Genomic DNA, 13,124 nt, shown 5'->3' on the forward strand with positions numbered 1-13,124 from the left:
CGTGATCCGCTACCATTCAAAAGTTTGGATGAAGAAAAAAAACAACAACAGAAGTTCATACTTTTTTTCCAGCAAGGATGCACTAAATCGATCAAAAGTGACAGTTACTTAAGATTTCTATTAATGTAATTCCACAAAAATATTAAGCAGCAAAAAGTGTTTTCAGCATTGATCATAAGAACCATTATTAATAATTGAGCACCAAATCAGCTTATCATCAACATGAAGGATGACTGAAGTAAATATACATCATTTGCTGAAATAACATGGCACTGACCACTGACATCTGGTTGCATGGACACAGTGACTGCAGTGTGTGGGAACAGGCTCAGCGTGTCACGTGTTGTGCCTTGTCTCTGGAACGTGTTGCCTTGGAAGTAAATACCATGCATGTCTATCTCTGTGCCAAGTCCCATGAGATGCCATCTTACCCTGGACTCCTTCTTCATCTCAAGGCCAGGTAGGTTCCCATACATAAAGCCATTCACAGCTGCATTACACAAACAAAATAACAGGGTGTGTAAGAAGGACCCTGAATGGATTCTGAATGGAATTTGAAACTTTCAGCTGATTTGTAAAATTATTAGTTGGCCATTACACTGGGTCTTCAATTACAGCTTTTTGTTTAATCAGGGGTTCTGATTCTTCTTTTTCTTCGGTCTGATTTCTTCGGTCTGTGGTCTGATTCTTAAGCCAAAAATATGTTTCATTTGTCCGTTTACCATTACGACTTGTGCAAAGCATGCGTACGTAAAATTATTTGTAACCTTCAGAATCTGTTTGAGAATGAAGTCGTGTGCACGTGTGCCCTGAATAAACTACTTGAAGAAGATAAAATGCCAATTAAAAAAACAGAAGAAGAATGTGAGAGGGGAAAAATGGAGGTCAGAAGATATCCGCGTTTGTAGAAGTATAAAGATGAACAACTTGCTGTCCTCTGCGGCAGGTGAAATATCACAAATAAGTCACAGTGCGAATACGTCAATTTCATGGTCAGATATGTACCAAAATAAATAAGTACCATGCATTTTATTGCTTTCCTGAAACTCCAAATTCTCTGAGTCTGATTCATTGGTGTCATAGGTTTCAATGTTCTGTTCCAAGTACCAGCTAAGATTTTCATCTAACACAGAAAACAGCAGAAAGAACTCCCGATCCACATCTTTCTGTAAGAAAAATTATATTATAGATAAAAAGTAATATTGTTTGTTATTTGATTATGCACATTTGATTCTCATATTACCTGAGCGCCATTGGAATTCAATGCATCTTTCTTACACACCAGCAGGGGGCCTATGAGACCAGAGTTGGTGTCTCTGACTGGATCACTGGAGGAGAAGTACAGGTAGGAAATACAGGGTGGGTCACTTTCAGATGGTCCCTCCTTCAACTGCCACCTGTAGGTGAACGTTTCACCTGGCTGAACCTGATATCCTTTCCTCTTTATACCTACAATATTTTATTATATTATTTATTGCAATACGTTTATTTCTCTGGGACAAAACAAACCTTTTGATTGACACATTAGCCAGATGGTGTAAAATAAGTCTCACCGTCTTGATAAAAGACACCCTCAAAGGGTTTGTCGTACTGAAGACCATGTGGCTGGATACTGTAGATTCTGTCAGCCTTGTTCATAAACATCACCTGAAGGGTGTCTCCAAACTCAGCCCTCAGAACTGGACCTACAGTTACAATAATATAAATGTGTCAGAAAGGTTCAGATCAAATTCATGAAACACTTATTATCTAACCAAGGTTGAAAATGTTATTTATGTTATAATTATTTAAATCCACATGAAGAAGCTTACCCAAAATGCCTAGATGAGTGTCAGCACTGGTTTGCTTTCTCTTTAAAGTGAAACTCTTATCTGTATATTCTTTGTACACCACTTTCCAATACTTTCCACCAAGTCGGCCACCATCCATCCCGAAGAACACTTCTGAAAAGCTAAGGATGACCAAGAATTTGTCAAAAACAAAAACTTTCATAAACTAATTGCAGTGCATGTCTGAATTATAATAGGATATTTGACCTCCCAGGTTTGGTCAGCGACTCATTGGTCAGTTTATCCATCCCTGATGGTGCGTAGTCCCACCGAACCTTCTCAGCAGCAATGAAATACTTCCTAATCTTCCCACTGAAAGGAACTGTGAAGTTTATCTCATCCCTGCAGGATGAGACTTTGAACAGGGCCTGCATACCCGCTGTGGAAGACAAAAACATTTTTTTTAATGATCAAGACAGTAATGGTAACACAAATGTAACTACTTTAGATTAATTAAGGCTAAAAATCCTGTACAATCTTGGTCTACTTCAGGGGTTTTCAGTCTTTTAGATGCAATAGAACCCCAAATATAATCATCCTTAGGAGCAGCTATATATTTTCATTTATGAAGACCCAATTTACTCATTTAAATAAGTATATTATGCAATATACCAGTATAAAATATTATTTGGAAAATATTTGAGGTTTTTAGTGTCCTTGTTAAAACACCCACCACCCATGCCAGAGACATCGGTTTCAATCCCGCTTTGAGCAGGTCGAGTAGAACCGGAGGGGTTACATTAAGATCTGTGTGAATAAACCTTACTCCCCTGGCCTCAAGAGGTGCGCTAGAGACAGACGCTAGAGACTGTGGTCTTTAGTGTCCTTGTTTGCTCGCCCGCCTCCCATGCCAGAGATGCCAGTTCGAATCCTGCTTGGAGCGGGTCGAGTAGAACAGGAGGGGTTACACTAATACATATGCACGTTCTAGAGTAAACAAACTACCAAAAAGCCAACTAGCTTTTTTTAACTGAAGCTGGACTACTTTCCATTACTACAACTGCCTTAATATGTTATCCTGTTATCAAAGAACACGCTTCCTCAAAGTTTACCTTTCAGATGATCGTTCACTTGGCAGTTCAAGAGCCATGTCCCTATTGTCATAGGCACCATCTCAGCAGTGGCAAAAGTGGCAGAAAACAGACTCAGGACATCCACGCGGTGCCCGCGGTCTAGGAGTGTGTGTCCGTGGAAATAAGCAGAGTGAACGTCGATCTCGTTGCCCATGCCAAAGAGATGCAAAGCAACTGTGTGGTTTTGGCAAAACTCAATGCCTGGTAGGTTGCCGTACATGTATCCATTTATGGCTAAAAATTGATAATAAAAAAAAGTACTTGATGACTCAAACTGTGTACATTAGCTATGTCAGTTTACAAAACATCTCTTGGTTCATGAATGTTCATTACAATTAACGCACCACACCACTCTTTTATTTTTTAGTTTTTTTTTTTTCTTTAACGTCTTGACAGCCACAATTTTAGTTCACACAGTCAATTGGCAGGTACATACCATGCATCATGTTGGATTCCTGGAAATCTTCTCTTGCAGGATCCACACCATCTGGATCAGAGCAGAAGGTCTGGATGTTCTCTTTCAGGTACCAGCTGATGTTCTCATCCACCACACTAAACATAAGGATCAGATCCTGTTCTACATCAGCACGTTGCACTTGATGGTGGTCTGAAGTGGACACAGCACGCAGGGTTCCTGAGGCATAAGGATAAGGTAAAACAAAAAATTTAGCTAATAAAGACCAGAGGTAAAAATCAAAGGCACATTTCATTTTTTTTATTTTAAATATATTTTTTGAATGTATATTAAATACATTTGTTAAAATTTAGGGAGAAACTTAAACAGGAAATTTTCTTACATTATAACCATAATAACATTTATCAACAGTAGTATCATTGTAGTACTGGAAATAAATAGGAAATTCAAGGTAACATAACTTTGATAAATAGATTACAATGCCTAGAAAATACTGGTATTTTTTACCATTAAACATGTATGCAATTAAGGATACTTACAAACCCTTCACTGAAAGTGTAACTTAAAATAATACAAGGAATTATTCTTAACAAAGTTGTATTTTTTAATTAATCACAGAGGTAAAAATCCAGAAGTGCATTTTATATATATATTTTAATATTAAATGCACCCATTTAAATTTAAGGAGGAACATAAAGAGAAAATGTTCTTTACCCTAATTACATTTATTAATTGTAGTATTATTGCACCTAGTTGACCTTTATCTAAGATGCTTTAGCAGTGTTTTTAAAATAAAATGTAAAAATATCACAGGGAGCTAAATTTCAGGGCTAAATTTTCATAAAAATATAGGGCTAGTTTTGCAAGAAATTAATAGGAATGTCAGAATGTCTGCTTTACCTTTCTTACAGGTGAGAAGGGCTCCAATAAGCCCGGAGGAAATGTCTTGTGAGGCGCTAACATGGGAGTGGTAGGCCCAGGTGAGGCAGTTGGCATCACCCTTTTGAGGGGCATAATCTGGCTTTACAGTCCAGGTATATGTGAAGTTTCCCCCTGGTGGAACCCCATCATCATTCTTTAGAGTGTCTGAGGTTCCGTCTGGATACAGTGCACCTAGTGCAGACAGGATTCGATAACACAAGTAAGTCCACACAATTAAATTTAGCACCTTTGAAATGATTAAAAATCCACTGATGAGCCAAAACATTATGACCAGTCGCAGTCAAGTCAAGTTTATTTATATAGCGCTTTTCACAACATAGGTTGTATCAAAGCAGCTTCACAGTAATAAATTAAAACAAAACATCAATGTTTGTTTCTAGTGGAACGTCCACATTTGGTAATGTTGATCAATAGTATCGTTGATTGATTAATTAAATTAAATATCCCCAAATATCCCCAACTGAGCAAGCCAAAGGCAACAGTGGCAAGGAACCGAAAAACTCCATCAGGTGACGTGACCTAATGGAGAAAAAAAAAAAACCTTGGGAGAACCCAGGCTCAGTCGGGGGCCAGTTCTCCTCTGGCATTTATGAACTAGAGGTCGGATTTAACTGTAAGATTAAAAGTATTATATGAATGCCTGGCTGAAGAGATGCGTCTTTAATCTAGTTTTAAACTGGGAGAGCGAGTCTGAGCAACGAACAGTATCCGGAAGACTATTCCAGAGTTTTGGTGCTAAATGTGAAAATGCTCTCCCTCCTTTGGTGGATCTGGATATCCTAGGTATGACCAAAAGCCTCGAATTTAGTGACCTTAAAGAGCGCGATGGATTATAGGGCGATAGAAGATCGGTTAAATAGACTGGAGCTAAGCCGTTTAGGGCTTTATAAGTCAGTAGCAATACCTTGTAATTAATACGGAACTTTATAGGTAACCAATGTAGTGATGATAAAATTGGTGTTATATGATCATATTTTCTTGATCTAGTTAGAACTCTAGCGGCGGCATTTTGGACTAACTGTAGCTTGTTTATTGAGGATGCAGGACAACCAGCTAATAAAGCATTACAGTAATCTAGTCTCGAGGTCATGAATGCATGAACTAACTTTTCTGCATCCGAAACAGATAGCATATTACGTAGCTTAGCAATGTTTCTAAGGTGGAAAAAGGCTGTTCTTGTAACATATGAAATATGATTTTCAAAAGACAGGTTGCAGTCTAATATAACACCCAGGTCTTTTACTGTAGAGGATGAAGTAACAGGACATCCTACTATGTTAAAGTTGTATTGTGAGAGGATTTGTGGGTGGTTTTTTGAACCGATGATTAGTACCACTGTCTTGTCTGGATTTAATAAAAGAAAAATTCGCGTCATCCAATCTTTTATATCTTTAACACTCTCTGTAAATTTGGATAATTTAGCGTTTTCATCTGGCCGTGATGAAATATAGATTTGAGTGTCATCACATCAGCATAACAATGGAAACTAATTCCATGTTTCCTTATAATATTTCCAAGTGGCAGCATATATATTGAGAATAATAGAGGGCCTAACACAGATCCCTGCGGCACTCCATAGTTTACTGGAGTTATGATCGATTTTTCTCCATTTAAATAAACAAAATGGTAGCGGTCAGATAAATACGATCTAAACCAGCTTAATGCTTGTCCTTGAACACCAGTATAATTTTGTAGTCGATCTAAGAGTATTGTATGATCTATAGTATCGAACGCAGCACTAAGATCAAGTAAAACTAATATTGAGATACAGCCTTGGTCAGAAGCTAAGAGTAAATCATTTGTGATTCTAACAAGCGCAGTTTCAGTGCTATGATGCGGCCTGAACCCAGACTGAAACTTTTCATAGGTGTCATTTTCTTGCAAGAAAGAGCCCAGTTGAGCGGACACAACTTTTTCTAGTATTTTAGACATAAAAGGTAGATTTGAAATGGGTCTATAATTTGCTAGATTATGTGGATCTAATTGTGGTTTCTTAATGAGAGGTTTTATAACTGCCAGTTTAAATGTTCTTGGAACATAACCTAAAGATAAAGACGAGTTAATAATATTGAGGAGAGGCTCTTCCACTATAGGTAACACTTCTTTCAATAGTTTAGTTGGTATAGGATCTAGTAAACATGTTGTTGTTTTAGATGAAGTGATAAGTTTATTTAACTCTTTTTGTTCTATAGTTGTAAAGCACTGTAATTGTTCTTGCGGGGTGATAATTGAGGCTGAATTATAAGGCGCGTTTGAGGATGGAACGTTTACAATTGTGGTTCTGATGTTTTCTATTTTCTCAGTGAAGAACTTCATGAAATCATTACAACTAAACTGTAACGGAATATTTTGTTCAGGAGACATCTGTTTATTTGTTAGTCTAGCCACGGTGTTAAATAAGAACCTAGGATTGTTATGGTTGTTTTCTATTAGTTTGCGGAGATGCTCAGCCCTGGCCTCTTTTAGGGCCTTTTTATAACGTGACATACTGTCTTTCCATGCGATTCTAGAGACCTCTAAGTTATTATTTTTTTTCCATTTACGCTCTAAATTACGGATTTCTCTCTTTAGAACATGCGTAGTATTGTTGTCCCATGGTGCTTTACTTTTCTCTCTGACCTTTTTTAATCTAATGGGTGCAACAATATCCAATGTTCCAGAGAGAATGGTGCTCATAGTGCTAGTTAATTCCTCAAGTTCATCTGTTTGTTTGGGTTCACTGAGCAGCTGGGACAGATCAGATAAGCTATTTGAAAAATTATCTATGGTGGATGGAAGGATTGTTCTGCTTAATCGATAACGCGGCGCAGCATGATATATTACAGGAGTACGTAATATGCAAGTTACCATGTAATGGTCAGTGACATCGTCACTTTGTGGAATGATATCTATATCGGTTGGATCGGTTCCATGTGATATAATTAAATCGAGTGTATGATTAAAACGATGAGTTGGTCCGGTAACGTTTTGCTTTACCCCAAAGGAGTTTAATAAATCTGTAAACGCAGCCCCTAGCGCATCATTTGAATTATCTACGTGGATATTAAAGTCTCCAACAATTAATGCTTTATCGAAATTAACTAATAGGTCTGAGAGAAAATCTGCAAACTCTTTTAGGAAATCAGCGTAAGGCCCAGGCGGTCTATATACGGTAGCCAAGGCTAGAGATAATAGGGATGTTTTTCGAACATCTAAGAGCGTAACATTTAGTACAAGTACTTCAAACGAAATAAACTTATAGCCCGTTTTCTGAGTAACATTGAGAATATCTCAGATATATAGATTGTTGCAACACCGCCGCCATGACCAATCAGACGGGGCTCGTGCTTATAGGAGTATCCTGATGGAGTAGACTCATTTAGACCGAAATAATCATTTGGTTTAAGCCAGGTTTCAGTAAGGCAAAGTACATCGAAGCTATTATCTGTGACTATTTCATTTAATAACTGCCTTAGGTGTGAGTGATCTAATGTTTAGAAGACCTAGCTTTAGAAATTGTTTTTGATTACTAATAGCAACATTTTCTGGTTTAATAACAATTAGATTTTTTCTAGATCCTGCAGTAGATTTATTATTTGATCTCACTAAACGAGGAATAGACACCGTTTCTATGCAATGTTCTACACTATTTATATCAGTTAAATTGGTGCAGCAGAGACTATGATTTGGACTTTTGGTTACTAGTGAAAAGGTATTTAACATTTTGGAGATGTTATCTGACAGAAGATCCGATCCGAATCTGCTTGGGTGTAAGCCATCAGCACGGTAAAGCCTAGGATGCTCCCAAAACAGATTCCAATTATTTACAAAGAGCAGTTTCTGCTCATTGCACCATGACATTAACCATTCATTTAGCGCGAATAATCTACTAAACTTTTCATGACCTAGTCGGTTCGTGGGAAGCGGTCCTGACACAATGATCGTTATATCAGGCGATGTGCTGCGTACCGTATCGATCAGATTCCTGAAGTCTTTCTTCAGAACTTCCGTCTGGCGCAGCCTGATGTTGTTCACTCCCGCGTGCACGACCACAGTTCCGACGCGCTCGTTCAGAATCTCGGGAACGTGAGCAGCGATTTCAGAAACACGAGCACCAGGAAAGCAGTGACTGTGCACCTTACTTTTATTTAACGTAGTGTGTACGTGTCGAACGATGGAATCGCCGATGATCACAGCATCGCGTTCTGTTTCGCGAAGAGGGGAGAAGCGGTTTTGTGTGGATATCTCGAAAACCGGGAGGGTCGGAGAGAGTTTTCTTGGTCTAGACCTGACTCGCGTCTTCCGCTGCAGAAATATCCAGGCTTCGTGGTGGCATGTTGGAGCCGGAGTGAACGAGACCATGGCTGATCGCGACCTCGACGCTCGGGACCGATGTTGAGAAACGCACAGAGTAGATGAGGTCGGAGTCAGCGGGTTAGTAACGTTAATCTCTGATTTGTGTGCATCGGCGCGTGATGTTTCAAGAGCCAAACGCCGGTCTATCAGCTCGGCTTTTCTCACTAAAAGGTCGTGGATCTGTTTCTTAACAGTTTCCAGCTCAGACTGCACCGCGTGCAGCTCAAATGTGTCCTCACTTGCACCAAAAGGCAGACTACTTACATTATATATAGATATATTCGCCATTTTAACAGATGGACAGTAAGTTAAGTTAGCAACGACGCTACCAGTGATGCTATCAATATTAATACTAATTTATGAATGAATGAATGAATGAATGAATGAATGAGGCATTTATATAGCGCTTTCATATGTACTACTGTACACCCAAAGCGCTTTACAATCATATCAGGGGTCTCTCCTCAACCACCACCAGTGTGCAGCATCCACTTGGATGATGCGACGGCAGCCACAGAACAACGGCGCCAGTGCGCTCACCACACACCAGCTATAGGTGGAGAGAGGAGAGAGAGTGATAGAGCCAATTCAATGTAAGGGGATTATTAGGAGGCCATGATTGGTAAGGGCCAATGTGTGGAATGTGGCCAGGACACCGGGGTTACACCCCTACTCTTTACGAGAAATGCCATGGGATTTTTAATGACCACAGAGAGTCAGGACCTCGGTTTTACGTCTCATCCGAAGGACGGGTGACGTCTCATCCGAAGGACATTTATGCCTGAAGTCTTGGATATAATCCGTCTTTTTAGTGGTACGGGTGTAGAGTAGACGCACGATAGGCGAAAAAATTTTTGTTTGTAAATGAGTGCGGAGAAGACACGTTCAGCCGTGATCCACGGACGTAACCTATAAGAGTATCCAGCGTTGGATCACTAGGCTTGAGACGCGTCTGCTTAACAGTCCGCGTTGTAACTATGAGGTGAGGAAAAGTAGAAAATGTTCGTTGTAAGTGAGTTTAAAGAAAAATTAAGAATTATAAATCAATCGATGGAGCTCCAAAGACAACAACGCGTTCAGACGTGACGCATGCGCATTCGAGTCGCAGGTGAAGTGAATATCACTGATCATCTGCTAACAAGGCCATATATTAAGGTCTGGATATTAGATGGTAAACAAACAATCATTTCACTAAATCAATGTGTTGGATGCATCAGAAATGGGCCAGAATACATATCTGAGCGACTTTGACAATGACCAAATTGTTATGGCAAGGCGACTGGATCAGAGGATCTCTGAAACAACGAGGCTTGTGGGTTGTTCCCAGTCAGTAGTGGTGAGAATTTACCAACAGAGGTGTTGAGTGCCCAAGGCTCATCAGTGCACGAAGGCAACAAAGGCTATCCCATCTGGTCCGTGCCCAACAGAAGGTTTACTTTGGCACAAGTCACACAAAATTATACGATGGTTATGGAGGGAATGTGTCACAGAGTACATCGCATTGCTGCATATCAGAGTGCCAGTGATAACCCCGTCCATCGTCAAAAGCACCTATGCTAGGCACGTGAGTGTCGCAACTGGACGTTGCAGTAGTGGAAGAAGGTCGTCTGGTCCGATGAGTCCCATTTCCTTTTACATCACGTGGACGGCCGTGTACATGTCCGCCATTTACTTAAGGGAATTGATGGCACCAGGAAGCACTGTGACAAAGACAAGCTGTTGGAGGGAGTGTGATGCTCTGGGCAATGTTCTGCTGGGAAACCCTGGGTTCGGTCATTCATGTGGATGTAAGTTTGACACGTGCCACCTACCTAAACATTGCTGAAGACCAGGTACACCCTTTCATGACAATGGTGTTCCCTAGTGGAAGTGGCCTCTTTCAGCAGGATTATGCACCCTGCCACAGTGCACATATTGTTCAGGAATGAACATCTGTGGGATGTCTTGATGCCTGATACTACATGACAACTTAAGGGTACTTGAAGTCCATGCCTTGGCAGGTGGGCGCTGTTTTTGGCAGTACGCGGAGGACCAAAAGCATATTAGGGAGGTGGTCATAATGTTTTGGCACATATATTTAAGAAGTGAATGGTAGAAAGAGGTATACCTTCTGAATCTTTTGCATAGAAGACACCATGTGGATGCATAGAGTAACGTCTGGAGGCAAAGTTCTTCAGGTGCACAATGATGATATCATGGACCTCTGCCCTTAGTATTGGGCCCAGATAGCCCAGCCAGATGGGTTTGGGGATCTCTTGAGAATAAGAAGCATCTGTGTACTGCCTGTATATCGCCTTTTTGTAGACACTGCCAATCCGCTGAGACCCGCGCTGCAGAAATACTGATGCATACCTGGGCCATGAGAAAGAAGAGGTGTTTTTTAATGTTTTTCCACAATTATTATAATGGGATGATAATAAATAGTGGAGATTATTGGGAAATTTGAAAATGAACATTTTTTTTTTAATAAATAGGAAATTCAAAGTAACTTAACTTCAATAAATAGATTACACTCTTAGAATAAAGGTTCAGTGGGGTTGTACTGTATAGAACCTTAGGTTTATTGACTCAATTTTAAAGAACCCTTTATGCCAAAATGGTTCTATAAAATGTAATTAAAATTAAAAACGAATTAAAACAAAATGATCCCATGATGGGAACCCCTAAAACGTTCTATTTATGATGCACCTGACAGAACCCTTTAAGGTTCTTCTTTAGAGTGCACACTTATCAAAATAAAGATTCCTAAAGGAGGTTTTTGAATTTTAGGTTCCCCAAAGAACCTTAAAGTAAACAGTACTTTCTAAAACCTCTTTTCTTTTCTCAATGTAAAGAGCATTTAATAATATGTAAAACATTTTTCACCTTTTTACTTTGACCATTAAACAATGCAATTTTAGATAATTATAAATCTTTCACTGAAAAGTGTTAATAACCTGGGTTGTTAAATGAGAAATGTATTTCTAATTAATGATTTTCAAAAAATCCAAAGTATTCTCAACAAAAATAAACAAATATTTAAATTCACACACACAAACGCCTCTACTTGTGAATACTTTTTTGGGCACTGATACCAGGAAAAGTAAACTATATCAAATACATTCATCCAAATGAATACAGCTATATCAAATGACCAGATATTATCTAGAAAAAGTCAGTCCTCAAAACTGTCTGGGTAAACAAGAGACTCGTGAGAGGCGCCACTGAAAGGCTAACGAGTTCATTGAGAACAGAGTAAAAGTGCACCAGCATGCATGGGAGGATGACACAAAAAAGAAAAAACACTCAAAAAGATTCATGTGACGGCATGTCTGGATCCTTCCCCACCCACCCCCTGTAATCCAAATTATTATTATTATTTTTCTTTTCTATTTTGCCTGCTGGTGCTGTGGTGCAAATCTAACACTATCTTAAAAAATACCATTGTCTAAAGATATATCATAACTATAAAAGAAGAAAAGAAAAATAAACTTATTCATTATTAATAAAATGTAATTTAAAAACATCACAGTGAGCTAAATTTCTGTGTACAAATATATACCTTATGTGCTGTATATATAATATATATATTAAAACTATTTAGGTAGATGTAAAATAAATAAGCATAAGAATATATACAAATTTACAATATTGCCATGTTTCAATCAGATGAATAACTTATAATTAATGAAGAATATATATAAATCTTACTCATCCGCTGCAATAGGTTTCCCATTAATTAGATTCTGGCCGCTCGGTGCGTAATTCCAGTTTTCCTCTTGAATCCCAATGTAGAAGGTTCTGTTGATTCCAGACACTTGTGCTATCACAGCACAAAAGATGCCCAAGCTTCTCAAACAGTTCCAGAAAGTAACCATAGTCTCAGGGACACAAATGTCCTCGCTAGAGTCCTCAAATGATTCTAAACAGGAAAGTTCTGTGTGGTCCCTCGTTATTATGTGACAGCAGGGAAATTCAAGATGACCAGTCATGAGCCATGATGACAGCCTTCAGGGATTCACACACCCATGAAATTTATGGGAAGCCCTTCGTTGCCGGAAGAATCCATCTGAAACGGCTCACTGTAATATGGTAGCTATAGTTTCTAGTTGGTCATTAGCTAATTCAAACTAATCATTAGCTGGTGCAAACTGGTAAACCATCTTGGAAAAACAATAAACAAAATACAAAATGGTTATACCAGTTTAAAGTGGTATACCAGTTTAAAGAGTATGGTAGCTGGACAACCAGTTAACGATCAGCTTGCACCAGCTAATGACCACCTAGAAACCGCAGCTATCATGTTCCAAAACACAGCTACTGGAGTTTTCAACAGGGTTTAAGCATAAAAAGGTATGTCATAAATATCCATAATTGCATTTCAATTGCTTTTTTGAGGGTCAGTGTAAGAATTTGAATAATAAACTGAAATACATTAAAGCCTGTGCATTTATGATTAGATAAACCATTATATAAATATTATATATAAAATAAATAATTCTGGTGCCACCCATACATTTTTTTTCTTCCTTTTTTACAAATCTCCATTAT

At 38.8% G+C, this 13,124-nt stretch overlaps 1 protein-coding gene across 1 annotated transcript in view; it reads right to left on the reverse strand.

Annotated features, from left to right (window-relative positions):
• hephl1b (hephaestin-like 1b) overlaps positions 1–13,124 on the reverse strand; it is a gene marked incomplete at both ends in the record, with an annotated part of 29,441 nt that overhangs the window by 3,230 nt on the left and 13,087 nt on the right. The window contains 11 exons of the mRNA XM_081353890.1: positions 278–490; positions 1,022–1,166; positions 1,244–1,449; positions 1,554–1,685; positions 1,812–1,951; positions 2,037–2,208; positions 2,882–3,136; positions 3,339–3,536; positions 4,218–4,430; positions 10,702–10,946; positions 12,285–12,396. Coding sequence (XP_081210016.1) covers positions 278–490; positions 1,022–1,166; positions 1,244–1,449; positions 1,554–1,685; positions 1,812–1,951; positions 2,037–2,208; positions 2,882–3,136; positions 3,339–3,536; positions 4,218–4,430; positions 10,702–10,946; positions 12,285–12,396 — 2,031 coding nt within the window. The remainder of the gene's footprint in view (positions 1–277; positions 491–1,021; positions 1,167–1,243; positions 1,450–1,553; positions 1,686–1,811; positions 1,952–2,036; positions 2,209–2,881; positions 3,137–3,338; positions 3,537–4,217; positions 4,431–10,701; positions 10,947–12,284; positions 12,397–13,124) is intronic.

The sequence above is a fragment of the Scardinius erythrophthalmus genome, assembly GCF_964197995.2.
Source record: "Scardinius erythrophthalmus genome assembly, chromosome: 23".
In the NCBI taxonomy this organism is placed as follows: domain Eukaryota; kingdom Metazoa; phylum Chordata; class Actinopteri; order Cypriniformes; family Leuciscidae; genus Scardinius; species Scardinius erythrophthalmus.